Source organism: Canis aureus, chromosome 32, assembly GCF_053574225.1.
Source record: "Canis aureus isolate CA01 chromosome 32, VMU_Caureus_v.1.0, whole genome shotgun sequence".
NCBI classification, from domain to species: domain Eukaryota; kingdom Metazoa; phylum Chordata; class Mammalia; order Carnivora; family Canidae; genus Canis; species Canis aureus.
This window is the reverse complement of record NC_135642.1, coordinates 12,767,650-12,784,229: the sequence shown is the minus strand read 5'-3', so window position 1 is coordinate 12,784,229 and position 16,580 is coordinate 12,767,650. Positions and strand designations below refer to the sequence as shown.

Sequence of the window (16,580 nt, the reverse complement as noted above, 5' to 3'; positions counted from 1 at the left end):
CAGCCTCTCCCCGCACAGTCTCCTTAATTACACAGTCCTCTATTGATTCTTGTCTCTGAGATCCTGGCTGCCCTTGTCTGAGGTAACAGGGCTTTCTTCTCCCCTTCCTGCCTCCCCTCCAGTCCAGGTGGGAAAATGGAGCGTGTTCAAGGCTGCTGGGAGCCCAGGATGCTGTGCGGAGACCTTCACATCCAGCCTGTCCCCAGTTCAGAGAGGGTCTGGCTGGCCCTGGGCGGGATCAGCTGGGGCTGAGTGAGCTAGGGCAGCTGTTTACAGTAAACAGAAAGCTCCTGAGGAAGGAAGAAGGGGAGGGGCTGGGGTCGCCATGGAGACAGGGACAGAGCAGCAGGGCTTCAGGCCTGATCTACTAGCACTGCTGGTGCATCCCTTCCCTTTCTAGAGCCAGAGGAGGCCCAAAGAAGGTCCGGCCAGGGCAGCCTGAGCAGGAGAGGCAGGGGCAGGCAGGTTAGGCCCCAGAGCTGCACCCGCTAAGAACACACTGCCACCTCATTATGTATTTCTACTTATTATTAACAACTAATGTTTATTGATGTTAGGCCCTTGAGAATATGTTTTCTTATTTAATCCTAGCAACAACCAGGAGGTAGGTGTTCAATAGTCTCTAATTTATAGAGGAGTAAATCGAAGTTTAGAAAGATTAAGCCATTTGTCAAAGTCACAGAGCAAAAATTTTGGATCAAAAATTCTGTTTACCAAGGCAGGTAGGTAGATGAGCTAGCTGAACGCTCTGAGTCCCTTAGCGGACGGGGAAACTGAGTCCGTTGGATACCAAGGGGACTTTCCCAGGCTTCTGGCGTTAGTCAAAGAGATTGCTGGGGACAGAACCCATGTGTTCCAGCCCTAACCACTAGACCACACGGCTTCTCCATGGCTTGAGCTGGGAAGGTCCAAAGAGAAACTCCCTTTCCAGCCCCAGCCTGGAGTGTAGACTCTTACCCAGCTAACAGGCTGCCTCTGTGGAGGCCAGGCTGGGCCAGGGTGCTGTGGGGGATGCTGGGGGGTTTCTGCCCACACATATGGTTTCCAGATTCCAGGGGATGAAAAGGAGGCCCTTAGGGGCGGAAATGGGGGATGTGTGATGACAAATTTAGACTGATTGCTTAAAAAAAAAAAAAAAGGCCAAGAAACCCTAAAAAATAAAAGCAAAAATTCCGCTAGAATACCAAAGGGAATTATTTGATTGTGAAACTGAGTGCCGTGAGGTGCAGCATGGTTTAACATGGAACAGTATCAAGGGTCCTTTCAACTTTGACTGCACAGAGGATGGAGGGAGAGAAGGCTCTGTCTTCTGTTCTTGGCTTGGCCCGCTGAGCTCTGGGACAGAGAAGTCAAGCAAGACAGCTGGGATGTCTGGAGGTCAGGAGTACTTGCTGGGGCCACTTTCCCATAAGGCTTAGGCCCTTCAGGTAGCTACACTCCAAGGGTCCTACCCACTGGCTTATGACCCAGGGTCCCCACTGCCCACGAAGGGAGTATCGGGAGCAACCCCAGGGAGGCTCCAGCTGGTCTGTACCAGACAGCATGTAAAAGGATGAGCTATAAAGTGAGAGTTTGGGGTATCTCTGAGTTCCAGCCTTAAAGGGAAATGGCCAGGAACAGAAGGTAAAAGAGAGGACAGCTGCCTGGAATTCTGGCCTGCACAGGCCTGAGGGGTCAAAGGTTGGGGGGGACAAGAGGGGCTTCCTGAAGCTCCCAGGGGAGTGCCAGCCAGCCAGCCAGGCTGTTGTGCAAGCTCTGGGCTGGACCCTGAGGGCAGGCTGGCACAGGAGCCACGCCTGGCCCAGCTCCCTCAGCCTATCCTATCTGGCCCTGGAGCAAGAGTAGTGTCCTCTGTCCTCCAGGAAACCGGAACCCCACCCCCCAAAGCAGCACTCCTGTCCTACCTCAGTGGCCATATTCTTTTTTTTTTTTTTTTTTAAGATTTTTTTAGAAGGTTTTATTTATTTATTTATTCATGAGACACACACACAGAGAGGCAGAGACACAGGCAGAGGGAGAAGTAGGCTCCATGCCGGGAGCCCAATGTGGGACTCCATCCCAGGTCTTCAGGATCAGGCCCCAGGCTAAAGGCAGTGCTAAATTGCTGAGCCACTCAGGCTGCCCTCAGTGGCCATATTCTATATGCCTGAGGGATTCCTCTCTCAGGATCATCCTGAACCTCTTCCCTAGAATTGTCATCTTTTGAGAGACCAGAGAAGCCTTCTCAAGCAATTCAATCTTCCAATTCCTCTCTGCTTCCCAAAGAGAAGATCAGAGGGCTTTGTGAGGGAAGAGCCACGATAGGGCTTACAGGGTCCCAGTCCCAGAGGAATGAGGCACAGAATGAAGTAGAAGAGAAACAAGCCAACAGGAATTGTTCAGGGGCCCGGCCTGATATGCTGCACTGTTCTTGTCTAAGCTACACTTGAGCCTCCAAGTTCTGTAATATTTATTCACATTTTAGAGTGAAGATATTGGAAGTTCTGAGGGGACGGTTAACCTGACAGCCGGTAAATGGCAGAGACTTAACACTTACTCTTTCCAAATCACTGCCCTTTCCCTCAGCTCAATGCATTTTTAGCTAGAGATGGAGAGTGAGCACAGTGAAGCCAAGGACAGTGTTTGGCTCCCAATGGGCATGGGGGTTCCTATGGTGGATCTCATGGAGAAGGGACGGGATGCTGGCTACAGCTTCACGTCAGCCACCAATTTCTCCTCTGAGATTCAGTATCTGTTAAGTTCACGAGGTGGGATGGGCAGCTCAATGGTTTTCCAACTGGGTTCCTCTCAGCATCCTGACAATCCCACAGAGATTGGGGTGGAGGAATAGAGGACACTAAACAGGGGTGTGGACCTCTCGGCCCAGCTTCCACCAGGGACGCTCAGCATTTCAATTTCAGGCACCAAACATCCATGAAGGCTTTTCTTTGAACAAGAGCAGCCAAGGTCTCGGCACTGTTGACCTTCGGGAGGCATGGTCTAGGTAGTTCAGGTTCTGGGCTGGTGAGAAGCCAGAGAATCTGGTAAGGGAAGTGGGGTAGACCTCGTCTGGGCTTCCAGCCCTGTGGGAGGAAGGAGGTTGGAGACAGAGCTGTGAGATTAGGCAGAGGAGGTGAGCTGCAGATGCACAGCGCCTGCCCCCGCACCTGGGAAACAGACTCAGCTCCGACCATCTGGGAACTTCAGCAGCACCCGTTTTCCTGGGGCCAGACCAATGCCCCTTTCTCTTTTCCTGCTGGGCCTGCCTGGGCTTGTTCTCAGTGCACACTGGTTGCTGGTCACCAACCTAGGGCCACCCTAACCTCCCAGTGACCCTGTGTGGTTCCTGACTTCTCAGCTCAAGAGCTACTTCAAGGCAGAAGCTGAGAAACAGCAAAGAGCTTGGGGAGAGGAAAGCACCCAATCAGAGGGTAATCAGCAAGAAGGGCTAATCCCCTTGAGAGAAGAACTGTACTTTGTGCCTCCTTTATCAGCCATCCTAGACCAAAGTTGGCCCCCTGCCTCAGTTTCCCCTTTTGGAGACTGGGCATGAGAATGGCATTCCTCTCCTGGTGGCTTCAGCAGGTAGAGCTCCCTGAATAGCATCCTAGCCACATTCCAGGTGGAGGGGAAAGCTGGGGGCTCTGATTGCCCTGGGACTAGAACTACCTAGCATCCTCCTTCTAGCCCACTGCCCATGCCAGGCCTGCCTCTGACCACCATTCACCCTCAACCTGCTTCAGGCCCCAGCTTCACTCCACACAATCAAAGCTGCCAGCAGGGTCCTTTGTGGTGCTGCTCCCGTGTGGCACTGCCTAGGGGCCCCACCATGGGGCAACAGATGGACCTATGGTCTCTACAGAACAATGGTGGGGGAGGGGCTCTGGCATTGCCTGCCCCAAACAGGAAGCACTGCATGAGCTTCAAAGAACTGGCAGGGCCAAGGGGCTGAGTGCTGGAGCCAGTGCCAGGACTGGCGGCTGCCTGAAGAGATGCCTGCCAGCCTCAGGATGCCCAGCCTGCGGTGGGGGTGGGGCTGCAGTGGCAAGGGCAGCTGTGTCTTGACGGAGGATGCCTTGCGCCCTTCTGGCAGCAGCCTTTGACCTAGAAGCAGGTTGAGAGAAGAGGTTCCGACACTAGGCTGTTACCCGGCTCCGCTGCCACTTGTCAGCAGGGCTGCAGGTTCTTTCCCAGGCCACGGTGGGTCTGGCCCTCCAGCAAGCGACCAAGAGGCCTGGGCAGGGCTGGCACCAAGCCGGCCGCCCACTCCCTGCCTCCTGCTCCCAGCTGCTCAGCTCGGAGCCTTTTCCTCTCCACTTCCTGTTCACACAGGGGGGGGCGGGAAGTGGAGGGAGGAAGCTGGGGGGAGGCGTGTAGGGGGGACCCATTGAATAAAAGGAATTAACCGTTTCCCTCCTCTGACCTCTGGGAATTTCCGCCTGTGAAAGTGTCTCGAAGAATCTGCAGAGCTCGGGGAGTGGGGAGGAGGTATGCCCCTCCTGGGCCCCTCCCCATCCCTTGGTGGTGTTGGGGCCAGATAACTCCCTCTGGGCCCCCTAACCTTTTGTTTCCCTGGCGCCAGGGGGGCAGCTCCAAGGGCAGCCTGGAGCCTGGTAGCCTCGGAGCCCCCTCCCAACCAATGAAGTCAATGCGGGCCCAGTGTGCAACCTAAGCTCTGGGGTGGGGGGAGGGGGGATGCGAGAACTGGTGGTCCTGGGGGAATGAGCTCACACCCGTGCTGGCCAGCTTGGAGCCCCGTGCCCTACCTGCCAGGGCTAGTGCCCTTGTCCAGCCTGCCTTAGGGACAGAAGGGAGGGCCGCCGGCGGGGAAAGCCAGGGCTCAGACCTGGGTTGTCACACCCTCCGATGGCCACTCCCCGTGGAGCGGTGGAAAGGAGCCAGTGGTTTCGGGAAGCCAGTCGACAGCGCCCCCTCGTGCCAGCTGATGACTTGGCCAGGCAGCCCCCTAGAGCCCTCTCAAGGGCGCGCCTCAGGAAGCACCTGCTCCCCAGGACCAGTGACCGCCCTGAGTCTCCCCCAGGTGGCTTCCTTGTTTACGGGCCTCCTGCCCTGTTCTCAGCGTCACTGCCTGTGGCCACTCCTCCTATTTCCAGTGACAGCTCCAGGAGTAGCTCATTCATCTTGGTCTCTGCCCACACAGCTGCTCCCCCACCACACCCCCTTCTGGCCCTCCCCAGGCTTAGGGCCAAGGCCCCAAGGGCCTTCTCTCTCCCCTCCATTCCAGGCCTTGCTTGGTTTCCAGGGATCTAAGAGCTGTGGCTTCCCGTTGCCCTGACTCAACGGAACCCCATTCTGTCAGTGCCAAGGAAGCCTGAGGCCTTTTTTTCCAGGAAAGAGGAAGCAGCCTAGGACCAGATGGGCAGGCTCCAGAGAGGACAGAAGGGGGAAGGGCATCCCAGGCTGTCTTAGTCAAGTCCTCCGGGAGGAGGGAGCGATAAGGCAGTGTTTGTTTAACTAACATGTATTAGGCACCCATTATGTGCAGAGACAGACAACCCAAGCTGTTCTAAGCAAGTGACCGTGTAAGTGGCAGGTCAAAGTTTAGACCTAATACTGATAGTGGGGAACAGTACCCCTTAGTCCTCTACTGGGCTGGTCTAGGTATGAGGGGAGCCTTAGGCCACATGGGAAGAGGGAACAAGAGCCCTTTAAATCTTCTTGGTACACGAGGAACAGGATTAGGATGTTCTCAAACCACCCAGTGATTACCAACTGCTTCACATTTGCTCCCTCTTGCTTTAGGTGGAAGATGGGGAGTCTGAGGCTCATCAAAGATGGGCAGCTTCTAGCCTGTCCGTTGGCAGAGGCCACAAGGAGACACTGTTGTTCTAGTGGTTGGAGGTACCTGAGCAGGGCAAGACTTCACCAGGACTGCAGGAGGTGAAGGTCTTGGAGAAGGGCTAGTCTGCAGGGGAGAGAAAAGCCTGCAGTCACTAGTCAGGGGGCTTCACTCGCCTGATTCTAGGAACACCCACTTATTTTGTTATTTTGTTTCAGTCTGGGCAGCTGATAGACCACACCCATACTGCAGGGCAGTGGACTGTGAACCCCAGTCCATGGAGCAAAGGGTGCTCTCTGATGTCACAGGAAGGCCCCGATCCAGGACTCCCTAGGGTAGCCAAACTACACAAGTGTAATCTGGACAGGGAGGGGCAGGTCACAGGAGTCAGATGAGGAAAAATCTATCTGCCAAACACCATGGATGGTGGCAGTGGCAGTCTCAAAGCTGGCAGAAGCTGGGGATGCAAGGATCCAGGCTGGCAAAGGGAAGGGCAAGCAAAATCTAGCAGGCCTAAGGGCTAATGGCAGGAAGAAGGATGAGGACTTAGATTCATGGTTAGGCAGTATAGACTCTCAGAACATGCTAGGGAGGAACAGACCGAGGAAGCAGCAGTGGAGAAGGTGACAAGAAATCAGTGTCCCCCAGTTGCCTGTGAAGGATTCTGTGGGGAGCAGCACCACCTGCCGGCCAAATAGAGAACAGTTCTTGCTCTGAGAGGATGGGGGGCCTTGGGTCCCAGCTGAAGCCTGGAGGCAGAGAGGATGGAGGAGGGACAAGGGAGTGAGCAAATCACAAGAATAGCAAAATCAATTGGTCACATCTCCAGGTGAGGGAGTGAAGGCCACGGCTGGAAAGCGTTCAGGGTCCCAGCAGCCTCCCTGTGGTAACCCCCTGGAAATGACTCACACACTTCTCAGACCAGCATCAACACAAAGCCATCAAGTCCAGAGCCCCCAGTGCAGTGCAGGCAGTTTAATGCTCCCCAACCCCATCACCCTCTCCCGCTGGCCTCCATGAGGCCCTCTTCCCCAGGGCACCCCCACACACCAGAGCCCCAGAAGGTGTACACGAGAGGCACCCACCACTGGCATCACCTTTCCCATCCTCTACGTCCAGGGCTTGGAGGGGCTGTCTTTCGGTTTCTGGGACCTAGGGGCAGATATGGGAGAGGCCTTCCTCTGAGAGAGAAGGGCCATGAAGTGAAAAGAAAGAATGCTAGTCTCACTATAGAAGTGAACAGGATGCCTGTGGAAAGTAAAAAGGAAAAGAGGCCTGTTAGATGGAGGGGGGACAGTGATGGGGTCAGAATTCTGACCTCTCTAGACTAAGGCCCTCTACTGGGAGGCAGGCAGATGGCTTGGCATAACAGCAGCTCTAGAGCAGCTCTGAAGAAGAGCGCGGACAGGACAGTGGCAGAACACACTCACGGATGGCACCTTACAGCAACAGCTATACTCCCACTCTCCCTGATGCTGTCACAGCCCAGCAGTCTCAACAACTGAGCACAGACCCCCGCGTGGCCTTCCCCAGAGGGCGCAAGTGCCCCCGGCCGCTTGCCCACCCAGCAGGGCCACACCCTCCTACAGCCAACTGAGGTGCTCCTCCTCATAGCGCTGGGGGTCAATGAAGGGCCGGTCAATGGAGCGGATCATCAGCTCCCCACAGTACACGCACTCAGCCGCCACCAGTTCATCCAGGTCAGCCTTAAGCTGCTCCCGACTGGGCCCTGCTGTGGCTGCCCCTGCCTCGGCCTCCTTGGCACGGGCGGAGCCCTTGGTAGGGGCCGGGGCAGCTCCCAGCTTCCGCTGCAGCTCCTCCAGCCGGGCCTGCTTGTAGGCGGGCAGGCCCGGCCGCACAGCCTGCAGCAGGCAGTCAGCATGGAACATGTGGCCACAGAGGAAAAGGTAAAAAGGCCGGTTGAGCAGGGGGAAGTCGCAGGTGGCGCACTTGTCCTGGGGCTCCACTGCCCCGTACCGGCCCCGCAGTTCCTGTAGGTCTCGCCGGATGCGCTGGGCACTGGCTGTGGCCTCCTCCATCTCCCGCTGCAGCTCTTGGATGTGGTGGTTGTAGGCCCTGAGCGAGCTGCAGATCGCCTCCTTGAAGTGGTCGATGGTGACGAAGTCAGGAAAGAAGGGCAGCACATCCTCAATCTTGAGCAGGGGGCAGCTGGCCAGGCAGGCCATGGCTGTCTGCACGTCTTCCTCCTCTTGCACCACGTGCCGAGCGATCTTCAGCCACAGTTTCTTACGCAGTTCCTCGTCCTCCTCAGGCAAGTCGGCACACTGTTTGGCCAGGTCCACATCCACCTGTGGGGAGACCGTGAGGGGTAGGGTCAAGACCCTTGCCCCCTTGGAACAGACTGTGGGAGACACAGACGCCCAGGGGGAACCTGGGCCCCAGGAGAGGTCCCAAGGAAGGATTCCCAACATTCTGGGCAGCAAGAAATGTGGGGGCTTCTGGGGGTCCAGAAAGGAACCTGTCTCAATCACAGGCCTGGCCCTGTCAAAGCTTTGTACAAGCTACCTACGATGAGGGGGCTTTGATTTGGGCAAATTTATTTTATTTATTTAAAGATTTTATTATTTGAGAGAGAGCGAGTGAGAAAGAGCATGGGTGGGGGTAGGGGTGAGAGGCAGAGGGAGATGGAGAGGTAGACTCCCCGCTGAGCAGGAGCCTGATCTGAGGCTCGATCCCAACACCCCGGGATCATAGCCTGAGCTGAAGACAGCTGACTGAGCCACTCAGGCACCCCTGATTTTTGGCAAATTTAAAAATCATTTAGGGGGATCCCTGGTTGGCGCAGCGGTTTGGCGCCTGCCTTTGGCCCAGGGCGCGATCCTGGAGACCCGGGATCGAATCCCACATCGGGCTCCCGGTGCATGGAGCCTGCTTCTCCCTCTGCTTGTGTCTCTGCCTCTCTTTCTCTCTCTCTGTGTGACTATCATAAATAAATGAAGAAAAAAAAATAATTATAAATAAATAAATAAATAAATAAATAAATAAATAAATAAAATAAAAATCATTTAGGGAGCATATTCAAAATACAGATTTTTGGGCCCCACCTTCAACTTTCTAATACAGCAAGTCCTGGATTCAGACCCAGGAATTTGCATTTTCACTAAGCATTTCATATTATCCAAAGGCACGTGATAACTCATGATTGAAAAATGTAACTCAGCACTCTCCCCGCTGGCAGTTGTGACTGTAACGCAATTACTAGCGCTAGCACATGTGTAGAACTTACCAGCAGGGCAGGCACTGTTCTGAGCACTTTCCGTATACACTATGCTCATCAACCCTAGAAGGGAAGTACTAGAATATTATCCCATTTGTGGCTGAATGATCTGAGGCAAAGAGAGGGTTGGAAATCAGCCTGAGGTCATACAGCTTATTAAGTGGCAGAACCAGACTTCAAACGCTGGCCTCAGAGTCCACGTTCTTAAACTCTATACTATAGCACCTTTCCACAAGAGTAGCCAGCACCCTCTAGCCACAGCCCCCCACTCCAAACCCTCAGCATCTGATGAGACTGCTCTCCAGGCCCCTGTGCTGGAGGGGTCAAAACTCATTGGCTCACCTGCAGGGCCAAGTCCACGGCCTCCTCATACAGCTCTAGGACCTTGTAGACGTGGACACAAGCACGGTGGTGGCCGTGCTCAGCACAAAGCCGCAGCGCATACTTGAGGTCGTAATGCACACGGTGTGGGCTGGCCCCTGCCTGCTCAAGGTAGGCCAGCAGTGAGGCAGGCTGGCCTCGGGCATAGAGCGACAGCAGGTAATTGTGAATAGCCTGCTCAGTCTCGCCCAGCACATTCACGCAGAACTCCATGTAGCGGATGGCCTGGCTCACCTGCTGGGCCTCACCACCCTGGCTGTAGTTCACCAGGGCAGGGATGAGCTGCCGGGCGTCCAGGCGGCTGCCCAGCTCAATCCAAGCATCTACCAGCTGGCGAGGAATGTGACGGATGAGGATGGGTGAGAACTTATAGAAGAGCTGGGGGTCACGGTGGCGAGCAAGCACAGCCAGGGCTTCCTCATAGGCCTCGTGCTGGCAATGGTATGCCACCACCCGCTCATAGTCCTGCATGATCACGGCAAAGTACACCATATGTTCCGTGTCCCCATGGCTGGCCAGCAGTTCGTGGATGGAGGCCCGGCTGGCAAAGAGCCACTCTTTGTGGCGGGGACTGCTGAGGAAGGACCGGAAGCGCTCCCGTGTTTCCCGGTATAAGTTCAGGGCCTCAGGATCACCCTGTAGTGCTCCTAGCCGGCTCAGGTAAAGCTCTGTCAGCCAGGTGGTAAGCAGTGTGGCCTGGGTTCGCTCAGCAGGCTTCAAACTGGCCAGTTTTCGCTGTAGGAACTCAGCTAGAGCCTCCTCCTGTCGGGCCTCCAAGAACTTGAGGGCGATTTCCTCAAAGTAGCTCTGAGTCAGGGCATAGCAGCGGGCGCTCTCCAGGTAACGGCGTTGACGAAAACAGAAATCGGCCTCTCGGGCCAGGACAGTGTCCAGGCAGTCAGGCCGCTCTCGGCAATACTCTTTGGCCAGGTCGAAGCGGTTCATGTCCAGGTAGGTGCGCCAGACATCTCGGGCCTCCCGCTGTACGTGGTAGCGGAAGACGGCTCGCTCAGTGTAGGCCCACAGGTGGCCTGTGGAAGAGTCCTTCACCATGTGCTTCAGTGGCCCAAACTTCTCCAGGAAGTGATCCCGCAGCACCACCTGCCCCGTCAGGGTGCACACTGCCTCCACTCGGTCAACCAGCAGCAGCAGGAAGTGGAACTGGGTCAGGACGATGGCCAGGGGTGGGCTGGCCCCAGGACCTACCCCCTCTGGGTACTCCCAGACACGCTCCTCGCTCAGCAGGGAATCGGGGCGCCCACAGTCCAATGCTCCATACAACACGCCATCCCCCATCATCCAGGCAAAGGCCCGAGGTGCAGAACGCAGTTTGGGGGTATAGAAGGCCAACTCACTGTAGCCCAGACTGCTGGGGAACTCACGGAATGGGGGTGGGTGGTCAGCGTAGGCAGCAAAGAGCCCCGAGAAGCCCTGGGCCTCAGTTCCCTCAGCTGCTCGGCCTATGAACTGGAAGAGGCGCTGCCGGGTGGTGGCGATCACGAAGCCACGCCCATCAGGGCCTCGCTCGGCCTCAAGGGAGCACACAGGTGCTGGACCCCCTTCTTCATTCAGAACATACAATGGGCGGAAGTAGAGATCCGGGGCAGGGCCGAAGAGCCCACCCTCACTGGCAGAGAGCTCTGCTTCGAAGATCTGGCCTTGGGCAGTGCCGACCAGGATGGGGCCTGTGCTGCTCTCACTGCCCAGTGCCTTGTTCCAGCCCACACTCTCCACCAGCTGCCCCTTCCACCGTGCCAGTGGCCGTACCTTCTGTCCGTTACGGTTCACATAGAGGACCTCAGTGCTGCTCAGAGCAATCAGCAGGTGAGAGCCTGGAGTGGGGGAGAGGATGGCACCTTACAGAACACTGCCATTCCCACCCTCAGCCTCCTCCTTGCCTTTACCACTCTCAGATCCCACCTGCTCAGGCAGTGACCTACCCTCTGCTCCACTCGCCCTCCAACCTCAGACCTCCACCACCATTTACCAGTGTGGTCCAGAAACATCTTGTGAACCTTGGCATCATCCTTGCGCCCCAGCTCCACGTGGTTGGGTTCGTTTGCCTTGCCCAAGTCAATGCTGTTGAGACAAGAATCACAGCATCACTCCAGAGAAGGACAGATCATTTTTTGGAATCACAAAATCACAAACCTCTTTATAACTGATGAAAGCCACAGTCCTTCTGCCCTGAAATCTATATTCGCACATAAAATTCTGCATACAAAAAAAAAAAAAAATTCTGCATACAATCCCAAGGGAACTCTGAAATACATACAGGGTCCTACTTAAGAACCCTCCACCCTGAGAATTCTTCCGTTTCATTTTGAGAAGTCACTAAACACAAGTCTTTTCCTCTTCTTAGTAGATCTGCAGTACGTCTGGGAAGACAGGCAACCAGATTGCTAACAGTTACTGAGCGGTTTCTATATACCAAGCACCATGCCAAGAGCTTAACCTAGTAGAGCTCCATTAATCTTCAGGATAACCATGGGGATAACCCGGTTGGCTCAGTCGATTAAGTGTCTGCCTTTGGCTCAGGTCATGATCTCAGGGTCCTGGGATCGAGCTTGGAGCCCCATATCCAGAGAATCTGCCTCTTTTTCTCTCTCTCTCTCTGCTCTCCCCCACCCTCATGCTTGCTCCCTCTCTCTTAAATAAAATCTTAAAAAAAAAAAAATCTTCATGATAACCTTGACAAGTGTTCCTGTAAGTTATATTTCCCTTATTAAATTCTTTTCAAATTATATGCTCATTCTAAACAATCAAAGACGTATAGTGATTTCTTCTAAAACCTGCCATTCTCCATAGACAAAATTGGTTTTAATGTCTTTCTCCATGCTTACAACATAGTTGTTTCCTCAGTTTTTATGTTTTAACAAAAAATTCTTCATGTTGTGTCTGTACATATACATATTAATTTACAACTTGCTGGGACGCCTGGGTGGCGCAGTGGTTGGGCATCTGCCTTTGGCCCAGGGCGTGATCTCGGAGTCCCAGGATCAAGTCCCACATCACTCGATTGAGACTGTGCCTGTGTCTCTGCCTCTCTGCGTGTCTCTCATGAATAAATAAATAAAATCTTAAAAAAAAAAAAAAGATACTCAGCATTTAAAAAAAAATTTATAACTTCCTATTCTCACTTGATGATATTTCATGAACATTCTACTGTGTCAACAGATACAGCTCTAACTCACTATTTCAAAAACTGCATAATTTTCCCCTTTATGGCTCAACCATAATTTTACCTTTTTCCTGTTGATGGGCATTCAGTTTGAGTCCAGTTTTTCCTACTACAAATAATGCTGCTAGATTACTTTTCCAAAAACATGGTGGCAATTTACACTGTCACCAGCAGCATGTGAGAGTCCTCCTTTGTGTGTCTTCACCAGCACTGTATGTTACTGTTTCTAATTTTTGTCAATCTGATAGGTTAAAAACATGGTACTGTACAACCCAAAGGCTGAAAATATTTTTAGATGTTTACTAGAAAGGCACAGTTCTTCTTTTGTAAATTGCTGGTTTATATTCTTTGCCCTCCCTTTTCTCCTGAAGTGTCTTTTTCTTATTAATTTGTAAGGGTTTTTTTTAAGGAATAGGGATGTAAATCCTTAATCACGTGGAGAAACATCATTTTTTCCACCATCTTTGACCGTGACCTGATTCAAATGCTTTTTCTTATAAGTTTATCATTATTTATTTACTTAACTAATTTTAGAGAGAGAAAGAGAGAGAGTGTGCACACTCGAGTCCACGAGTGGAAGGGGGTATGGGGAGGGACAGAGGGAGAGGGAGAAGAGAGTCTTAAGCAAGCTTTGTGCTCAGTCCAATGCAGGACTTGATCTCATAATCCTGAGATCATGACCTGAACTGAAATCAAGAATCAGATGCCTAACCAACCGAGCCACTTAGACACCCCTCTCTTATTTTTTTTTTATTTTATATTTTAATTTTTTTGAAAAGGGAGGGAAGAGAAAGAGGGACTCTCAAGCAAGCTCCATGCCCAGCACAGAGCTCGATGTGAAACTTAATCTCACAACCCCAAAATCATGACCTGAGCCCAAATCAGGAGTCAAACACTTTACTGACTGAACCACCCAGGTGCTCCCATTAAATATTCTTTTGACATTCAGTGTATTTTTTATATTTAAATCATTATTCTACCTGGAACTTATTTTTGTGATATAGAAGCTTAGTTCTGTTTTATCCCAGATAGTTATTCTGGATAAACGATTTTGCTTGCTGACACCTTTGTTATATATTATTTCCACTTAATGTATGTATGTATGTATTTATTTCCAGTTTTATTGAGATATATTATTTCCATTTATAGTGGATTTACTTTAGGACTCTAGACAGTTCCCCTGATCAATATGACTAATTTGTGAGTTGGTACTATCTTTAACAGATGAAGGGACACATTTAGAGAGACTGGGGATGACTTGCTGGTAAGTAGAAATCTGGGATCTGATCCAGGTCTACCTGATTTAACTATATTAATTCTCTTTGGGAATGGATATTTCTGGAAAATTCCAAATCTACTATTTCATCTGCAGTGAAAGAAAGGCCCCAGTCAGTGACCACTAATCTACTCCCTACTCCTAAACCTTTTGGGCTCTCACTTACCGGAGTAGTGTGTCCTTGCCCAGGCTCATGCAGAGCTGATTACAAGAGACGACAAGACTGGTAATACGCTCAGAAGGGGTAAAGTCAATGCGCTGCTTCGTGAAGATGGGCACTTCCTTCTCTAGCTGGGCATTCACATACCCTACAGGAAAGGAGGGAATTAAAGCTTAGCTATGGAAAACATGGAGGAAGGACAAGGAGAGGCAACAAAAAAAGTTTCCACCCCACCTTCCCAACATATTCCTAACCTCAAGCCCTTGGTTAAAAGTTTAATTATCAATATATCAAGTAGTCTGCTAATCACCTCAACAATAGGGATCCTGGGCTCTTTTCACACATAATGACAGCCCTGAGGGGTGGATTCTTTGAACCACAGTCCTGCTGCTGCACTGTCTTGTACCTGCTCCCAATGGTACCGAGAGGGAGGGGTTGGATGTTTCCCCTTGTCAATCTTGGGCCCAGCAATCCCAGCTCAACTGAAGTATTCTAGATCCACTCTCTCCCCTCCTCCCTGCCCATGCAGTAATGCTCTGAGTCTCCAGAAGAATGAAGGCAGAGGGAGCCCTGGGGAACAGTTCCAATCAAACTGCAGCTTCTTTCTCTCTAGCTTTTGCTCTCATGTTTTTACCATTGCACAAAATATCCCAGCACTTCAGACTCCTCTGCTCACTCTGTCCTACTTTCTACAAAAATTTCCCCTCAACACCAGGCCGCACCCAGATCTAGCAAAGGCCTAAAATAACTTCATTTTTCCCTGTTCAGTGACGAAATTCCCTCTAGAACCAGCCTTCCTTCCCCTACAACATTCCCCTTCCACCATTTTCTTTGACCACTCTCTTCCTCCCACCTCCAGATGGGGCCTGGTAGGAAAAGCATAAGCTCTGGCTGCAGCCTGAAGCCTAGTCTCAGTTCTCTCAACAGTGGCTCTGTAGACAAGTCACTTCCTTATCTAGGTCCCAGTTTCCTCTCAGGACCCTAGTGGCAGGGCGTAGATCACGAGGCTGCTCTTGCTGCTCTTTTCAAACTTCGACCATCCACCAGCTGGGGGCCGAGAGAGCCTGAGGAGAATCAGGGGCCTAGACCTGGACTTGCACCTCCGGGCGATGAACCGGACCTCTTGGAGTTACTCCCCTGATCGTCCCCCGAAGGTGCCAGGTGAGCGGATAGGGTGAGCGGCACCCTTCACTCCCTTACCCGAGTGGGGGATGCCCACGCTGGGGCAGCCCGGCTGCAAGACGGCTGAGCGGGACAGGGAGTCCTCGTATTCATCCAGGATGGACGCCATGGTGCCCGGCCTCTGGGCCCTCCGTCCCGGGCCCAGGGACTACAACAGGGCTTCCCCCAGGGATCCCCGTCGCCCTGGATTGGAAACTACGTCTCCCCAACCGCGACAAGAACCTGACAGATCTTGGCAATCCGCCGCCCACTCCTCCTCTTAAAATTCCCGAGGATTTTCTCGCTCTCGCCTTATAGAGCGAGAAGCCCGGGGAGCCCACCCCCTGAATCTGGCGCAGTCCTGCACCCCGCTCCCGCCCCCTGAAAGATCACTGGCTCCCTTCAGCCGCTTCCAGAAGATCCCAACCTCGCCCCGGCAGCTCAGCTGACTCCCGCCCCCGGGACGCGCGCCTATAACGTAACTTCCGGGTTCTCAGCACCCCACGTCTGCTCGCGTAGGAACGAATCGCGGCCGGCCGCTAGGAGGCGGGGAGGGCGACGGGAGAGGAGGCGGGGCCAAGGCGGGGGCGGGGCCAAGGCGGGGGCGGGGCCGGGCCTGGGCCGGGGCAGGGCCTGGGCCGGGTCAGCCCCTGAGGGCGGGAGCCGGAAGTGCTGCGGGAGCTCTCGGCTGGAGGCGGAGCCCCGGACGCGTCAGAGGGGCAGGCCTGCTGGGGGCCGGGCTGGCCCCGCGGAACCCCGGCCCTTCGGTATAGGACCCTGGTGCAGTTCCGAGCTTTGACGCGAGGAGGCAATCCCGGCTTTTTTAGGCCCTTCCCTTACCGGCTCAGCGCCGTCCAGCCCCAGCCTCCGGGCCGGTCTCCGGCTCCCTGCATGCCCAGGCTTTCCTCCCTCGCACCCTCAGCCTCCTCGTCCGGCTCCCGCTCCGACCTCTCCGAACAGGCCGCTGCCCCGGGTCCTCAGGAGATCCTCCCGCCCCTCAATCTAATCCCTGTCTTGATCCTACCGTCACAAGACAAAGGCAAGCAGCTCTGGCCTCTCCTCTCCCACATAGAGGGGCCCACCAGCTTTCCGGAAGTGACAGAGCTGGTGGACTTGGCCAACGCAAGGCAAGTGCTACCTAACCTGCCCCTGACCGGCTCCACACTGGCGAAGGAATGGCCGAAAACGCCAAGCACAGCCCCGGGGTGTGGGACTGCTTCCATTCACGCACATTCACTCATCCAAAACAGCTTTGAGCACCTACTTTGTGCCTTGCCTTGGGCTAGGTGCTGGAGTCACAGATTAAGTACAATACCGCCCTTGAAGGTCATAAATCTGCAGGGACAATGAACCAGTAGATAATGCTAGAAAAGCAGTGGATGGATTTGTTCAGAAGCTCACTCT

At 53.6% G+C, this 16,580-nt stretch overlaps 1 protein-coding gene across 2 annotated transcripts; it reads right to left on the bottom strand.

Annotated features, from left to right (window-relative positions):
- Positions 1 to 6,739: 6,739 nt before the first annotated feature.
- On the bottom strand, positions 6,740 to 15,638 carry VPS18 (VPS18 core subunit of CORVET and HOPS complexes). Of its 2 annotated transcripts, none has more exons than XM_077880658.1 (5): positions 15,216 to 15,638; positions 14,022 to 14,163; positions 11,386 to 11,477; positions 9,360 to 11,230; positions 6,740 to 8,088 (listed from the first exon to the last, which is right to left on the bottom strand). In XM_077880658.1, the coding sequence occupies exons 1-5, from the start codon at positions 15,304 to 15,306 to the stop codon at positions 7,363 to 7,365; spliced, it is 2,922 nt and encodes a 973-aa protein (XP_077736784.1). In that variant the 5' UTR covers positions 15,307 to 15,638; the 3' UTR covers positions 6,740 to 7,362. The 2 variants fall into 2 exon arrangements, with proteins under 2 accessions (XP_077736784.1, XP_077736785.1); XM_077880659.1 differs by lacking the exon at positions 15,216 to 15,638 and adding an exon at positions 14,869 to 15,009.
- Positions 15,639 to 16,580: the final 942 nt, after the last annotated feature.

Coding starts and splice junctions, on each gene's coding strand:
- VPS18 (XM_077880658.1), bottom strand. CDS start 15,306: ATGGCGTCCATCCTGGATGAATACGAGGACTCCCTGTCCCGCTCAGCC. Junction 11,231..11,385: donor GATGTTTCTGGACCACACTG/GTAAATGGTGGT, acceptor CCCCCACTCCAG/GCTCTCACCTGCTGATTGCT. Junction 8,089..9,359: donor CCGTGGACTTGGCCCTGCAG/GTGAGCCAATGA, acceptor GTCTCCCCACAG/GTGGATGTGGACCTGGCCAA.